General features: G+C 38.0%; 1 protein-coding gene across 1 annotated transcript in view; it reads left to right on the forward strand.

The window, feature by feature from the left end:
- LOC107718266 (glutamate receptor ionotropic, kainate 4) overlaps positions 1 to 16,268 on the forward strand; it is a 194,207-nt gene that overhangs the window by 107,312 nt on the left and 70,627 nt on the right. Inside the window, exon 7 of the mRNA XM_016525261.1 lies at positions 14,418 to 14,579. Within this exon, the coding sequence (XP_016380747.1) occupies positions 14,418 to 14,579 (162 nt within the window). The remainder of the gene's footprint in view (positions 1 to 14,417; positions 14,580 to 16,268) is intronic.

A 16,268-nucleotide genomic window follows, 5' to 3' on the forward strand; every position in this document is an offset into this window, starting at 1 on the left:
GGTCACATTAGTGAAATTTTGTGGACAAAAAAGGTCCATTGTCTATCGTCAGTAGTGTAGCAAGTAGCTTTCTGTCTTTCAGTGCAGCAAATTTGCTTGACCAACTTGAAACCATTGTGAAATCTACATAGGGAAATCTTTCATTCACACACAAAATTCTCAATTTCAGTTGAAATAACTGAAATTTTTGTCATAAATGTGACCTATTTGAAGGGTTTTGCTATTTTTGAAGGGACCAAATGTCTCCACAAAGATAGTAAAACTTTAAAATACTTACCAGCAGCATGTAATGAAAATGGCTTAATAAAAGAACTAAATAATGTCTTGTGTAAATGTTAGGTTTAAGGTTAGACGATAAAATACAATTAGCTCAATTTAAAAATAATAGAAGGCAATGGAAAGTATTGGGCATAATATAAAACAAGTGTTTGTTGATGTATGGAAGTGTGTGTGTGTGTGTGTGTGTGTGTGTGTGTGTGTGTGTGTGACATTTACATTTATGTTAGGCAGACGGACCTAATCCAAAGCTGTTTCTGTTTTTATGAAGCAACATAAATGGGCTAATCTACTCGCCCATTCTTTAAGAAAAATACATCTTTTGCGCTTACACATGCTGTGACGGGCACAGAAAAAAACTCTTTCTATTCAGTAAATCTGAGTTTATAGTTGTACTTTGGGATTTGGCTTCCATTCTGAGTAGATTAATTACCATTTGAATGTAAATATGACCCCCTTCCTCATGTAGGCCTATTATTAGATTTCATTATGATGAAGTTTGTAATAATTCTCAATAGCCAACTCCTGATAACACTTTGTATAATGTATGGCCATTATCAAAGGAAATCCTCAATATAGTAACTCAGAAATCATGTTTTTTTAAAGCCACAGTTACACAGCAGAAATGCTGTGAGCTTCAGCAGCTATGTGAAACAGACCTGGTCTGTCTCTCTCTCTACTCCTACGTCTCCGTCATGAATTCCATTAAAGTGATTTGTTCTCCTTAGTTCCAAACTACTCGGCTGGATTAAATAAATCACATCAGCTCAGCTGCATCAGCTGCTGGGGGTCTCTGATCTCATTTGAAGGTTGTGTGAATGGGAGATCGTTGCTGATGCTCATCAGGGCTCCCCATGGGCCACCTCTCCACATATTATGGCCATCGTCAACTGCCACTCTTTTTCTCTATCTCTCTCTCCCTTGCTGTCTTCTGTTTGTTTTGTTTTTCGTGTTTAAATCCTGCCACGCGGTCCTGATGCGCCCTGTCAGACATGTCATCACCGCAGCGCTTCAAGCAGGGATCAGAGCAGTGTCATACATCCAGGCACATACAAGCAGGATGGTCCAGCTGCTAACTGCTGAGGATATCAGGCTGATCGTTCACGTGTTCATTCGTGTATTATTGCCATATTATCTGTATTTGCTATGATTATATTGCTACATATCATCTGGCCCATAAGCATGTATATCTACACAGACAGCTTCCTTTTAAGGGCAGAATCATAATTGAATCTCACATGGGATTGATTTGAAGTTTCTACATTGTCAGTAACTGGCTGAAACATGTTTAAAATTCTAAATTAAACAGTTGGCTCCCTTTCCATTCATGAATGTGAATTTGAATCGAATTGGTGAGTTGAAGTTGAATTGGAATGACAGGAAGAGAAATTGTCTGTCTGTCTGTCTATCTATTGTATCTGTTTGGCCGTCTGTTCAAAACTGTCAAGTCTTTTGTCAACTTTTGTCAAGTCAATATTCAATTTTATTTACAATTCTTTTTTATTTGTAAAAAAATTACATTAATTTCTTTACATTTTAATTCATTTATTGAATTATGTTTCATTACATTCAAATTTAGGTGGAAAAGGTTAATCCTGTCCTATTTGCTGACCTCATTTACCACCAGCTTAGCTCCTGAATATCCAAATCAACTCATCTGCATCCATTTTCCACCCTCTTGGGCTCCTCCAATGCAGTGACATGGTGGAACAACCCTTGAACACATTAAGAACGTTCAGGTTCGCAACACATGGATCTGTGAGGTCTGAGCAAAGTTGTTTGCACTGACGTATCATGCTTGTCAGTACACACAAATCATTATTCAAGCGTGAGGACCTCTCATGGTTCCTGCTCTTCTGTTTGGTGGATGTAAAGCTCAGCGGTCAATAGAGTGTGTAATGAAAGAAGCACTGTAATAGTACGTGATCAGAAAGGCTGTAAATCTTCCTGATATTTGCAGCTTGTACATTTAATTCCATGCTATTTAAGAGGTAATGAAAGCTTGTAAGCAATACTATATTATTTGGCGGCCATTATGCATTTCTTTCCAGTATGTGCTATTGCAGTCAACTGTGTTCAGCACAGATCCAATGGCCATGTTGAGATATTTGCTAAAAATAGTCATTCTTTTTAGCCGCAAACTCTGGCTAACTTTATGTTGCTTGTCTTAAGCCTTGTTGCATATTGATTCATTTCTGTCAGCTTGATTGCAGTCTTACTTCCTCTGCGGCCTTGATTACTCCCTGTTGACAACTGTATTGAGCTGATAGCACTTGCTGAAAGTTCCTGCTGTTAACCTGATGCGCAGATATGCATGGACTACATTCGTTCTACCCAAAAAAAAAAAAAAAAACCTTCATAAGTGTCCCTCAGGCAATAAGCAGATGATTTACAACGTCCCTGTTTTATAATTATGTAAAGTGTTTGAAACCTCCTTATCCACGCCTGCGCTAATTACACAATTGGGGGATTCATTTCAGTGAAAGTGCTAAAAGATCAATCTTTTATTTTTCGGCTGAGAAAAACATGAAGCAGTGCCTGATCTCTGGCACCTGCTATATTGAGTTCATTAGATGCAAGCGATGCCAGTGGCCGCTCCCTACCTTGAACGATTGAGGGTTTGCTTGATTCAATCTGCATGTCCGGTCTTGCCTCGGACGATCTATCATAAGGATAAATGGGTCTGAAATAATATTCTATTACTCTGAAATTATCAATTAGCTGTGCTCAGGCTGCCATCTTAGCCAGTTTTGTTACTATTATTATTATTATTACACGATTATTACACAGCTCTCTGGAATACTTGCTTCTGATCGATCAAGCGTTATATTATGCAGTCACATATGTTTGGGGCATGACTGCTTTACTGTATTTTTGCTGTTTTTATGTCTTTTGTATCACTCTGCCATCTCTATAATACAGGTGCATCTCAATAAATTAGAATGTCGTGGAAAAGTTCATTTATTTCAGTAATTCAACTTAAATGGTGCAACCTGTCCTTAAAGAATTTAACTTTCAATATGCGTATATGGTGAGACTAAAATAGAAATTTTAATAAAACTTTCGATAGATGCTAGCAACTCAGGCGATTTAGTTAAAGAAAAAAAAAAGAAATTATACTTTGAACGACATATAGAGCTGGATGAGAGAGAACGATTTGGCACTTAAAGTGATGCACACTGATTTCAAATAGACAAACAGCCTACTTGATATACATGACCAAATAAAAAATCAAATGAATACCAAATGTCAAAATCTCAAACATAAATTGCACATTTAACACAGTGTGAGTGTATCAGAGACTAATGCTGTAAAATAAAATATGATCTCAAATAATCTTAAATAAGGTCTGTCTGCACTTCAGTAGTGAGAGCTTCATGACTGTCATATTGATGGTGAGAGAAAGAGCTGTTCTGTCCAGTTGTGATTTAATCTCAGGTGTTGGACAGCATGCAAGACAGACCATTATTTCTGATGAAAGGTGAGGTGGAGCTGGTCCAGCTACATTGAGAAGAGATTTGGAGATAACAGCATGGGATCAATCACCGATCCCTGGGGGATCCCTGAGCTGGTTGGCTACTGTTTTCATACAGTATACAGCCGGTATAGTGATATCCACCTCACTGTGAGAGTTAGACAAAACTACTAACCCCACACGAAACCCAATAGCAGAATAATTTGCTTTTCTTTTGTCATTTCTACTAGATATATTTGCATAATTTAATGTGTTCCAGCTACTTTTGTAACAGCTAAATATCACTGTCAGTTTCTCTCCACTGTTCACATGGAACATCTATCAACGGATTCGTTTTGGCTTAAAAAATGTGGGCAAGGTGTAAAATAACCATCTTGTGCTATGTGAGCTGTCCGTGATGCTGAACGACAGCTCTGTTGTCGATTAGCGTCTTATTTGACAAAGAGACATATGCCAGACCCAGACTTTATTGCTTCAAGACACAATCTATCAGGACGAAATGGCATAAAGCCAGTGGTTTGCTCAAGATAGAGGTTAGACAATGCAGTTCGCACTCAGAAACCTGATTTGTTGTGCCCAAAAAAACTACAGCAATAATAATAAAGAGGTCAACACATCGGAGGACAGAGCTGGATATTCTGCCACTTCTTTCCTTCTGGTTTGTATTCTTTATATATCAAAAATAGTGGGCTTTCAGCAAATTACCTTTAGTGCTGCAACTAATGATTATAATCAGTTAAACTAGATTTTAATAGATTAATCATATTTTAAAAATAAATAAATAATGTATTTTATTGAATAACCTACCTGTTCTACTTCCTGCCCAATATTATTCTCCAATGTGCGAATTGAAGGCTATAAAAACAGATATAGTAAAAGTATCTACACAGTTAAAAAAACAAAAACAAAGTTGTTAATAAAACAAAGATTATTTTAGTATGTTTTATTGGAGTATGCACTGCTTTTATTCATCATTTTCATTGTTTTATGCAACAGCTCACGTAAATGGCGTAGACTTATCTAACTGATCATTAATTTGTTATCAGTTGTTTTCATTATTAATCGTTTAGTTTTTGCGGTCGTGAGACAGAGACAGACACCCTCTGACTTTGGAAGTATCAAAAGTATGATGTGGGCAGGTGAGTGACAAGAGAGCAGCTTGGCCTCTAGAGACTGATAAGAACATGCCAAGGGCTACTCAAAGTGATAATACCAGGCTCATTTCCGTCAACTTAGACAGATCACCTTCCCCCTGAAACCTGCGGCCTTGTCTCATTTCCTCGTTCACACAAACATACACACATACAAACTCATTTGCACAAAGGTATGCATGCATTTTTCAGAGTGCTGACATATTATAAGTGGTTATGCATTCTGTTACTATACCTCAGAGCTTATTCATGCCATCAGAGGTCAATTTGTAATTTGTGAATAATTTAAACGCAATGCAATTTTGTTTCCAGTACAGGTTGGAATTTGAAACAAGTGCCAACAATGTATGCGATATTTATGAAGACGTTTGTGGACACTAGATTAATCAAGTGCACTAGATTATTCTGTCAGTAGTGTAATGTGTTTTATGTCAGACGGACTGTTGTTGTAGGCCTATAATTTTGTGAGAAGTAAAAATGAAAGCTGATGTGAAGTACTCAATCATTTTGCGTTTTAAGACGCAATGATCTGTTTGTAGAAAAATGTGATTATAAGATGTGTGTGTGTGTGTGTGTGTGTGTGTGTAATTTGGTCATATCATATTTGATAAAAACAATGTCTTCCACTTCAAACGGCAGCATGGAACACACGTAAACTGATTATCTCTTCTGCTTTAGTTATAGCATGAAACTTAAAGTCAGCATGAAATGAAAATTGATCCAGTCTGTTTTCCAAATGCATGTTTTGGTAAAACGACAGACTTCTCTTTGGTGAAGTATGCCAGACTTTTCCAATCATTTAGTCCACTTAAAACACCACTTTACACCCCTTTTTTCATTCGATTTGCAAACGATAGAACCAAGTCCCAGCTCTACAGTTTTTTCCCTTCTTTTTTTAGTAGTCTTTTTCACTCTGATATGCATCATTATATGATCTGTCTCTACTTCTGTTTCATTGCAACTTTACAAACTTACACAATACTTTAAAGTCTTAACATAGTGACTATGATGAAGATGTGGCATTGCATGTCATTTTTGGCATTCCTTCTGAATTTTGCTAGATGTAAGTCACATTGCAATATTCCATGGGCTAGAATTATATATATATGTGATAGTGTGAATCCAATCTCCGAGTCTAAGCAATGAGATGACTGTAAAATACAGGCTCACACATAGTAATCCTATCACATGTTCAGCCATATATTGTGTGAGAGCGAGAGAGATGGAGAAAGAGAGGGAAAACTCTTTCCACAATGTACTCAGCACTGTCAACAACTATAATCATTAGCAGTCAGCAGGGATCCCTCTCTCCGATTCATGCCATGAATTTACATGCCAGTTAATACAAGCGTAAAATGACTTATATCTGCCAAAAACACTGTGTGAAAATTTCAGCTGTTCAGATAATGACTCAGAGATTTTATTGCGGTGGTTTAAATCAGCATTTATTACCTCTTTAATTCATGGAGTAAAAGAATGTCGCTTAACTGACATTATCATTGAGAAAATTGATATCCTATTCGGTTTGCAGCTCAAGTCTACAATACAGTTCTCCTTGAAACCTAAAATGTTTCTTTTTTGCTGTTTATATGTTTAAAGGGATAGTTCACCCAAAAATGAAATTTCCATCATCATTTATTTAACTTTCATGTCATTTTAAAACCATATGGTTTTTTTTCCTCTGTGCAGTACAAAAGTATATTCAAAAGACTTTGTTGATTGCTCTTTTTCATGCAGTTATAACGAATATCTACTTTTTAGTTCTTTAAAAAGCCACAAAAAAAAAGCCAAATAAAAATAGTTCATATGAATCATGCACTATATTCCAAGACTTCTGAAGTAATATGATATATTTGTGTAAAAAAACAGGACAAAGTTTTAGCATTTTAAATTCCCTTCTCACAAGATTTGGTATTTAAGTGCCTTTTCTTAGGTTTTCTTTGAGCCTTAGCCATTACAGAGTCAGTTCTCTGTGAGTAAATCTTCTTCATCAGTGAGTAAATCTCTGAATGAACGAGTGATTCAGTGAGTGAAAGACACTATCTGTCTCCTCTTGTCAGACAGAAAGTCTGTTTTATTCTCTCTTGGCACTTTTCCACCAACACCATGAAGGATGTTCACAGCGAGCTACTCTGAACATCCCAACACCAGCATCTTCTACATAATAACACAGCACCTCGCTAGGAATCAATTAACACCCACAACGAACACCTAAATCTTGGTTTCAACACGCCCGCAATTTGAGTACAGCACATTAAGTGAGTCACATAATAGTTGAGATTGGACTCTAAGTTCCTGAAGTTCATCTGAAATCGCTTCCTTTCTGAGTAGGCACTTCTTTTGAATAGGTAATTACTTTGCGGCCGTTTAAAAAGTAATTCAAAACTGATGTGCAATCTATAAAGCATTTCCATTACACAAAAGGGTTCTTTATAGTGGAAAAGTTTTTTTTTTTATTAAAATGTTCTTCACACTATGAAAAATGGTTCTTTTAAGAAAGGTTTCTTTGGAAACCCAAAAAGGTTCTTATATGGCATCGGTGTGAAAACCCCGTTTTGAAACCTTTGTTTGTATGTAGTATGAATGTAATCCAGATGTACAACATTCGCCATGTACAGTGTCAGTTGCTTTGCTTCACTGCCGTTTACAAATCCTCACCTGTGGCCTCATGGAATAGTAAAGTGTCCCTGGATGCTTTTCATATTTTCGGGGTTCTCAAAAACGAAAGTCATCATAGTTGGGTAAACTTTTATAGTGGTGAACATGAACTATAACTATAAAATATAATTTTTACATTCCCATTTGCTCCAATAGCAAAAGAAAAATGTATTTATATCACTTTAGAAAAGAGGGAAAAAATATTGATTACGTTGGTCAGAAGAGAGAAAGATGTCAAATTTGCAGTCACTCCCTCAGCTGTTATTTTGTGATGGGAGAAATGAAGCTTTTTGAAACTTTGAATTCGACCCTTCGCAAGGAGCTTGTTTGACATGCGAGCTGACCAGTCATGACGCCAAATCTGCTATTTTGTCTGACAAACAGATCAGACTGGAGAGTAGATTAACGTTGGTGGATTTAAACTTGAAAAATGGTGTGTATTGACCTCTTTCCGCAGTTGAAATAAAATACCTTCTGATGTTCATTCATGTTTATTTTGTGCTTTAAGTAAATATGAAAAGATGATTGGTTACCGTGCCGCTTGAACTGAACTGAGGCGCTACAGTGATCTGTCACATAAAAAAATTACTACATTTGAAAGCTGAGACTTGGTTTCATACCAGAAGTAACCTGCTCTGTCTTGTCTGTCGGCACGTTGTCAGTGTCCTCTTTGCTCCACAATGTATTTTTCACTGCGTGAGAACATGACGTGAGAATGTCATGGCATGTCGGACGTAGCAACAGTAACTAAGGGGGGCGGATCTTTGCGAAGGGTCAGTTGAACCATTGGCGTTGCAAAATTATTCAATATTTCTATACTTTCGAAATGTGTTAATCAGACCAATAAGAGACTAATAGCTACAACCCTTCCTTTTTATTATACAAATGTGTCATTTAACATTTTTTAAAAACTGATTTGAGATCATGTAAAACCCATATAGACATGGGTTCACAGAGATCACCCCTAACGACAAACAACTGAAATTTCTAAGCATTTCAAAAGTTATGATATAACAAAGCCTTACTTTACTGAAATCATGTGACTGGCAGTTTGATACACGCTCCGATCACTGGCTCGAAATATATGATTTGCAAAGGTTTTGAAGCTTCATGAAAGCACCCAGCATTAGCTATATTAGAAACGCTCATGCAGCAGCATTAACTAGTTTTCTGTAATTTAATACAAAGGTAATATAATACAAAGTACAGTGTTTTAAAGTACATAAAGTTTTTTTTTTTAATGAAAATGTAAAAGAAATTGTTGGAAATACATCTTCACGGTCCATTGCTTGAGCAGTCCAGAATCTCACACGAATTAAGTACTTTTCGTCTGCTGATTTATAAATCCTGTGAATTTAGACATTCTACATTTTTCGGCTACTATATAGTAGGGAAGTGTGCATATTTTGGATGCCGCCAAAGAGTTGCTTTAAATTCATTAGTTTGCATTTGTTTATGTTTATTTCTTTTTATACTCTGAAACCTGTGGGAATGCCTTTATTTGTCATGATGAATATTATATTGTCAGATTTTGTCCTCTTTAGATTGTCAATTAAATAAACATATAATGTCTTTGGAGGTTGAATTTGGTTTGGGTGTCAGACCTGTTCGGACCCTCTACTGTTTTACCACCTATCGAGGTTTAGCATTTCTCCCGAGAGCTCATTATTCCAAACTCTGTTTGGCTGTGCCACAACAAACAATATGCATGTGTGCATGCCCGTATGTGTGTGTGAGAGTCTGCCAGCGGTGAAGCAGCAAGCTGGCCCAGGTTCTGCTTTTCTGATTGATCTTCAGGTGACAGACTGTGTCAGGGGGCTCATCGCCAGCCTGTCAGCGCCTCACCTTTCTTCCCTCTCCTCTATCCAGTCTCTTTCCTTCCTCTCTCTCTTTCTTGTCCTCTCTTCTTGTCTCTCTTCTGTCAACCTGCCAGAGATCAGGAGCAGCTGCTGTCCCAGGGGTCCAACTGTCTCCTAGATGCTTCTTCTCTTATGCTGGTCAACCGGTTAAAGAACTGTTGTGTGTTTGGTTTTTATGTGATTTGTGGTATTTTGGCGCAAAAACCTGTATTGTTCACTAACCACTTGCAGTCCAGTTTAGCCAGATGTTAAGTGTGCTGAAGTAGCGTTGCACTTTGAGTATTTAAATGAATTAATTATTATTCTTTTTAGAGCAAACACGCCTCCTTTCTATGCAAATTAGGCTTATTTAGATTATGCCTTAGTCACCAAAGTCAGTGCTATTTGCCTGGTTCTTTAAAAAGCCAAAAAAAAAAAAAGCCAAATAAAAATAGTTCATATGAATATTTAGCACATTGTGCTACACTGAATTAAAAGATATTTTTGAGTACATTTTCTATTGGTTGTGGCAGCAGTTATTGGTTAAGTCAGTTTAGTTTGGAACGGCAGTATTAGTTTGGAATTACATTTTTGTTGATGATATATGTCACAATATAAATATTTTTATGGAAACATAATTTGAAAAAAAGTAATTATAGACCATCACAAATTTGATGAACATTGAAATAAAGGAAACAGATTTATAAATAAATTATTATTAAAATTGCTTCATTTTGAGAGGGACTTCACTGGAAGTAATGACTTACAGTTCAGTAAGTGAATCAAATATTTGATTCAGTAACTGCTTAGATCAATTCAGTGAGTTGATTCAGTTCATTTAGAGTTCATCAGACTGATTCAAACAAGAAACAAGAAAATGATTAATTTGTTCATGAATCAGACTATACTGATTGCTCTCTGTGTTTGCTTTTGCATGCGACAAATAGATAGAACAACCAAATTGAAAGTCCTCAACTGTCTTTGTCTCATAACATTTAATTCAGACTGCAAACTAATTAAATATTTTGAATTACTTTTATTTTTATATATTCAATTTTCATAATTTACGTTTTACTACTTATGTGCTTTTGTCATTCAATTTGGTTCTAATAGTGGGCAGTTCATTTTTAGTAAATGCTGAAGTGTCTGCTCAATCACACATGCATACACTCCACGCGTGCTGCGGGACATTCGGTGGCCTTTCGTGTCGTGTATGAGTGGCCCAAAGTGCGCCACAGTTAATGACTGGCTCATTTACACTGTCTCTGTTTTAATGAAGTATTAACATGCGCTCTGAGAGTAATTACAGGTCCGTTCCCGTCGGGCTTGTCAGACTGCACCAGGGAGTATATGAAGGAAGGGTCAACTGTTCACACACTCTAATATGCTAATCAATATGAGTCCATTTACAATAAAGGTTTATTTGCAAAGCCATAGAATCAGCAGGATTATGATTTGTCGGCAGCATTACTCTGATGTTTTTTTTGTTTTTTTTTCTACGCCAGCAACAGATTGTAGCTTGCGGCTTCTAATATATTAAATATGTCTCAAAAATTGTTTGCTAATGAAAAGTGTTTTATTATTTGCTCTTTTTAATTAAGTTTAAAGTTTGACACTTTGCAGTGAGTGTGAGAGTTTTAAATAAAAGGTTTTAGTGCTGGAGGTGGTATATTTACATATACCCAAGCGACTTAAAGGCACAATATGTAATTTTCGCCGCTGGAGGGCGCGTATTCAAAATAAATAAATAGACAAAGTAGTTTGATGACGCCGTGTGACGGAGTGTGGAATCATGGGAGTTGTGGTCTTCATCCCCACAGCCGATGCAATCCGACGGGACTCGGGCAGAAATCATGTTCATGGATGAGCTAATGATTTATTAACGTAGTAGAATGAAGCAGGGTGAGGCTGAAAGCCGTCGAAGCGAAACGAGGCCGCTGAGCGAGTGTGAAACACGGCTCGAAAGCAGCGAAGCTTTTATTATGCCACAGTCGACCTATATAACACTTTTCTAGTGGTTTTTGGATATTTTAATAAAAAAATCTTACATATTGTGCCTTTAAGACTGGTTTTGTGGTCCAGGGTCACATATGAGCATGTTTTGATGTTGATTTGCAGCATTGTGTTGTCATCAGAGCAGGAGGCAGGCCTTTATTCAAATCAAAAGCTGACATGGTCATTCTTTAGTGAATCAGAGAGGCCGCTCCGCCTCTAAAATAAGAAAAAAGGAGCTTCTGTTATCTACAAGAAGATTCAGCGGTCTCTTTCCCTCGGGTTCCTCTGAAACAAACTGTCTCCTGAAGCTCTGCAGTGCATTTTTGTCTCTGTGCTCCCATGACACTGCGTTCCTTTCCTTTTCTTCCTGTCCTCTCGGCAGAGGCTTTAATCCTATGCGGTGTGTGCTACCCCTGGCCCGGGTGGCTGTCCTCATCTGGCTTTGTGTTTGTAATGAGAGGGCAGGATTGTGTTGTCTTTGATCTGAGGTGCTTCAGTCTTACTGCATACTACCTCATGTAAGGCTGGGGATTTGCTATTGTGTGTGTCCGGATCATTTGCGCGCCTTCCCTGACCCCTCTTCCACACATGGCTTCAACACGCTTCCTGCTCTTATACTATTCACTGTTCTTTTTCGGCCTCATCTCTTCTTCTTTTTTGCTCTTATTTAGTTTCACCTCATCTCATTCTCTTCTTTGTCTTCTAGTCTTAGCTAGTCCTTTGTCTTCTCATCGAGTCCTTTTTCACAAGTCTTTTTCACTTCTTGTTACATTTTATCTCATCATGTCTCTTCTTGTCTCAACTCTTGTATCTTGTCTACTATAAATAAGACAAGATACGAAAGTTGAGACAAGAAAATCACTCTGTCACATCTCTTCTAGTCTGTGTCTTTGTTGTCTAGTCATCCATACTCTTCTCATCTAGTCTCACCTCATTTCTTGTCATCCTTTCTCATTTAGTCCTCTTTTCTCTGTCATCTGGTCTCAGTTCATTTTCTCATCTCATCTAGTCTCATCTCGTCTCTTCCTATCTAGTCTTCTCTCTTCTTTGTCGTCTAGTCTCACTTCATCCGTTCTCTTTTTATCTAGTCTCATCTCATACTTTCTTATTTAATCTTCTCTTCTCAGTTTTCTAGTCTCAGTTCATTCTGTTTCGTCTCTTGTCATCTGATTTCAACACATATCTTCCAATTTAGTCTCATCTCTTATACTTTGTCGTCTAGTCTCACTTCATCCGTTCTCTTTTTATCTAGTCTCATCTCATACGTTCTTATTTAATCTTCTCTTCTCAGTTTTCTAGTCTCAGTTCATTCTGTTTCGTCTCTTGTCATCTGATTTCAACACATATCTTCCAATTTAGTCTCATCTCTTATACTTTGTCGTCTAGTCTCACTTCATCCGTTCTCTTTTTATCTAGTCTCATCTCATCTTTTCTCATTTAGTCTTCTCTTCTCTTTGATCTAGTCTCAGTTCATTCTGTCTACTCTCATCTCATCTCTTCCCATGTATTCTTCTTTCTTCTTTGTCGTCCTAGTCTCACTTCATCCTTCTCTTCTCATCTAGTCTCATCTTTTCTCATTTATGGCTCGTTTCCACCGAACGGTACGGTTCAGTACAGTACAGAACACGGTACAATTCGGGACGGAACACCCTAATCTGGATTGTGTTTCAACTGCCAACAGTACCCTTACTTGATAGGCGTAGTGTAAAATACACTGTTATATGTTTGCACACTCTGATGTAAACAAGCCCGACACACATGAGCAGCATGGCGGAACAAGTGAAGGAGACGCTTCATTCCCCTTGTGTTGTCATTCCCCTTGTAGCATGCACAAGTGGCGATTCTCTGTCAACCAATCAGCATTCTGCAGTGAGTCTATGTGACGAGTGGGGGCGGGGCCGAGAGCCGTGGGAACTGAGTGAGGCCGGTGGAGTAAGTGATAATGCACAACACCTGGCCACTCACCGGTCTCGAGCTCCGGAAGGATAAAAGGAGGAGTGACAACAGTGCAAGACAAGAGAGGACCAGGCCTGGACCTTATTTTGTGTTTTGTGTGCGGCAGTCGTCCGCGAGGGCCTGGAGCTTTACTTTCATTTTGTGTTGATTTATTTTATTAAAGTATTTGAATGTTCGCCGGTTCCCGCCTCCTTCTTCCCGAACTACGAACTTTGTTACAGTCTAGCTCCACCCTTTAGGTACCGGACTACTGTGCTAGGTACCCCAATGGAAGGGTCCAAAAAAAGTGGTACGGTATAGTTCGCTATTTTGGTACCATTCACAACTTCTGACAATGGAAATGGAAATAAATGTGTACCGAACTGTACTTTACTGAACCGTACCAATCGGTGGAAACGAGCCATTAATTCTCAATTTATCTCATTATTTTTCAGCCTGTCATATGTAGTGTCATCTCATTTTATCTTGTTATTTCTCATTCAATTTTCTCTTCTCCGAGAAGGGTCTCAGTTTATCCTGTCTCTTCTCATTATGTTTTTTCTTGTCTCGTTTCTTCTCCCCTTGTCTCTTTTATCTTCTCTTCTCATGTCGTCTCATATTATCTGTCATGGGTCCAGCACTATAACACCTCTTCCTCTTCACATCATCAGCGTCCCCTGAGACAGTGACGTTGACAGAGTTATAGACTGTAATAGTGTCAGCAGGAACTGCAGGGACATCTCTATTAACCTTCAGTAGATGTACTGCATGTGCCGGGACGCAGACTGACAACACTGTGGACCTTTTTTCACCGGCTTTCGCATGATCTCCAAAGTGCTCCTCATTGGATCTGAAGCACAATAGCTGCTGGGATTTGCTCTCCTGAGCATTAACTTTTGCTGAATTGAATTACTTGGCCCAGGAATTGGCAGAATTACCTCAGTGCTTGTTAATGAGCCTGACGGTATTGTTTTACTTCCTATGGGCATCATTAGGTTGTTTAGATTCGACAAGGGACCTGAGCTTGGCATCTTGATAAGAAGCACTCATATTGGTGAATTAACTCAAACGTTTTCTCTTCCCTTGCAGGAATTCTCTATGCTACAATTGGACGATTTAGCTGATCAACGAGTCAACATCGTTGGGTTTTCAGTCTTCAACAGAACACATCCTTTCTTTCAGGACTTCGTCCTCAGCCTCAATCGATCCTGGCAGGAGAATTGTGATCATGCTCCTTTTGCAGGAACACCAGTAAGGCTGAGAAAACTCTTAGTTAAAGGGGTCCTATTATGCTTTTTCACTTTTTTAATTTTAGTCAGTGTGTAGTGTGTATGTTTGGGCATAAAAAAGATCTAGAAAGTTACAAATCTCAAAGTCCACTCCAAAGGGAGATATTTCGTTTTTTTTAAATCCCTTTTCAAGTTGAATATGCATGATTGAATCAATGTTAAAGAGACTGTTCACCCAAAAATGAAATGATTTACTTTATTTCTTTCATGAAACAAAAAAGGAGATTTTAGGCAGAATGTCCAAGCAGCCTATTTCCATATTATGTTTTGTCCTTACTAACTCCAAAAAGGACAAAAATAACATTATAAAAGTAGCCATATGTTCACTGTAGGTTACATGTATGATACTTTTTTGCTTATTTTAGAGCTTGATCATAAATTCACTTTAATCTGATGGAAAAGAGCAACTTGGACCTCCATCCTAACATCTTATTTGAGCTTTTACTATGACAAATGAGAGGTGTAACAACATGAGGGTGTCTAAATGATGACACATTTTTCATTTTTGGGTGAACTATGCTAAAAAAAATTGTCACTTTTCATGTTTATGTGTAGTCCATGTTCCGAAATAAGTCATTTATTTGTAACTCAAGAATGCTGTGTAAGTTAATTTGGAACAGCCTACTAGCCATGTCCCCTTGCTTACCTTGAAGTCGAGGCTATGGCTGTATAATTAATCACAAAAAGTCACATGCTTACCCTGAGGAATACACACACCCTGCATGTTCACGTCAGCACAGTTATTTCCGTCACTTTGGAAATGAAAACATCTGTATAATGTATTATTCCTGATCTCAGTCCCAGTCTGTACTCAATCAAACACCCAGGGAAGCTAAAAAAGAAAAACCGATCAAAGATCGGGTGGCAAAGCATTTCTTAATGTGATATATGCAAGTAAGTCATAATAATTACTTTTACATTTTTGTATTCTAATCAAAGCTGAACGGGTAAGACTTTTGAAAAACAAATGCCTTCTGCTTTTAGAAACTAGCCCTGGTTGCATTTCTCATTTAATTAGGTCTAATCTTTAATTAATCAGAGGATGGTTTGTAGTCTGGCAGACAGATGAGAAAGATAACAGGTCTAAACCCCACAGTGAGGCTCAGCTCTGTGTTACACACTGGCCTAGAAATGCAAGGCCTTAAAAACTAGCTTAGCCCAATATGTTTGATATGGGAGACACTAACTGAACAGATATTTAAGCCCTGGACTTCATTAGCTAAAGACTAGACTGGCTAGTCTGTCCAGAGATTAACCAGCGAACCTGCATATCTGCCTCAGTCGGCAGCGCACACACATTGTCATCTACATTTGCCTAATGAGAGCAGCCAGGATGTTTCCCTGAATGTGACCAGAATAGTTAGACTGTGTGTGTGTGTGTGTGTGTGTGTACCTGTTTTTCTATTCTGGTGGGGAATTAAACCTGAATACACACAGACTCATGGGGACTCATGTCACGGTGGGGACCTAAATTGAGGTCCCCACGGGTAAACAAGCTAATAAATCACACAGAATGAAGTTTTTTTTTTATCTAAAAATGCACAAAGTTTCCTGTAAGGGGTAGGTTTAGGGGTAGGGTTGGTGTAGGACAATAGAAAATACGGTCTGTACAGTAGAAAAACCATTACGCCTATGGAGAGCCCCCACAAGG

This window comes from Sinocyclocheilus rhinocerous, unplaced genomic scaffold (genome assembly GCF_001515625.1).
Source record: "Sinocyclocheilus rhinocerous isolate Xijiao unplaced genomic scaffold, SAMN03320098_v1.1 scaffold1024, whole genome shotgun sequence".
In the NCBI taxonomy this organism is placed as follows: domain Eukaryota; kingdom Metazoa; phylum Chordata; class Actinopteri; order Cypriniformes; family Cyprinidae; genus Sinocyclocheilus; species Sinocyclocheilus rhinocerous.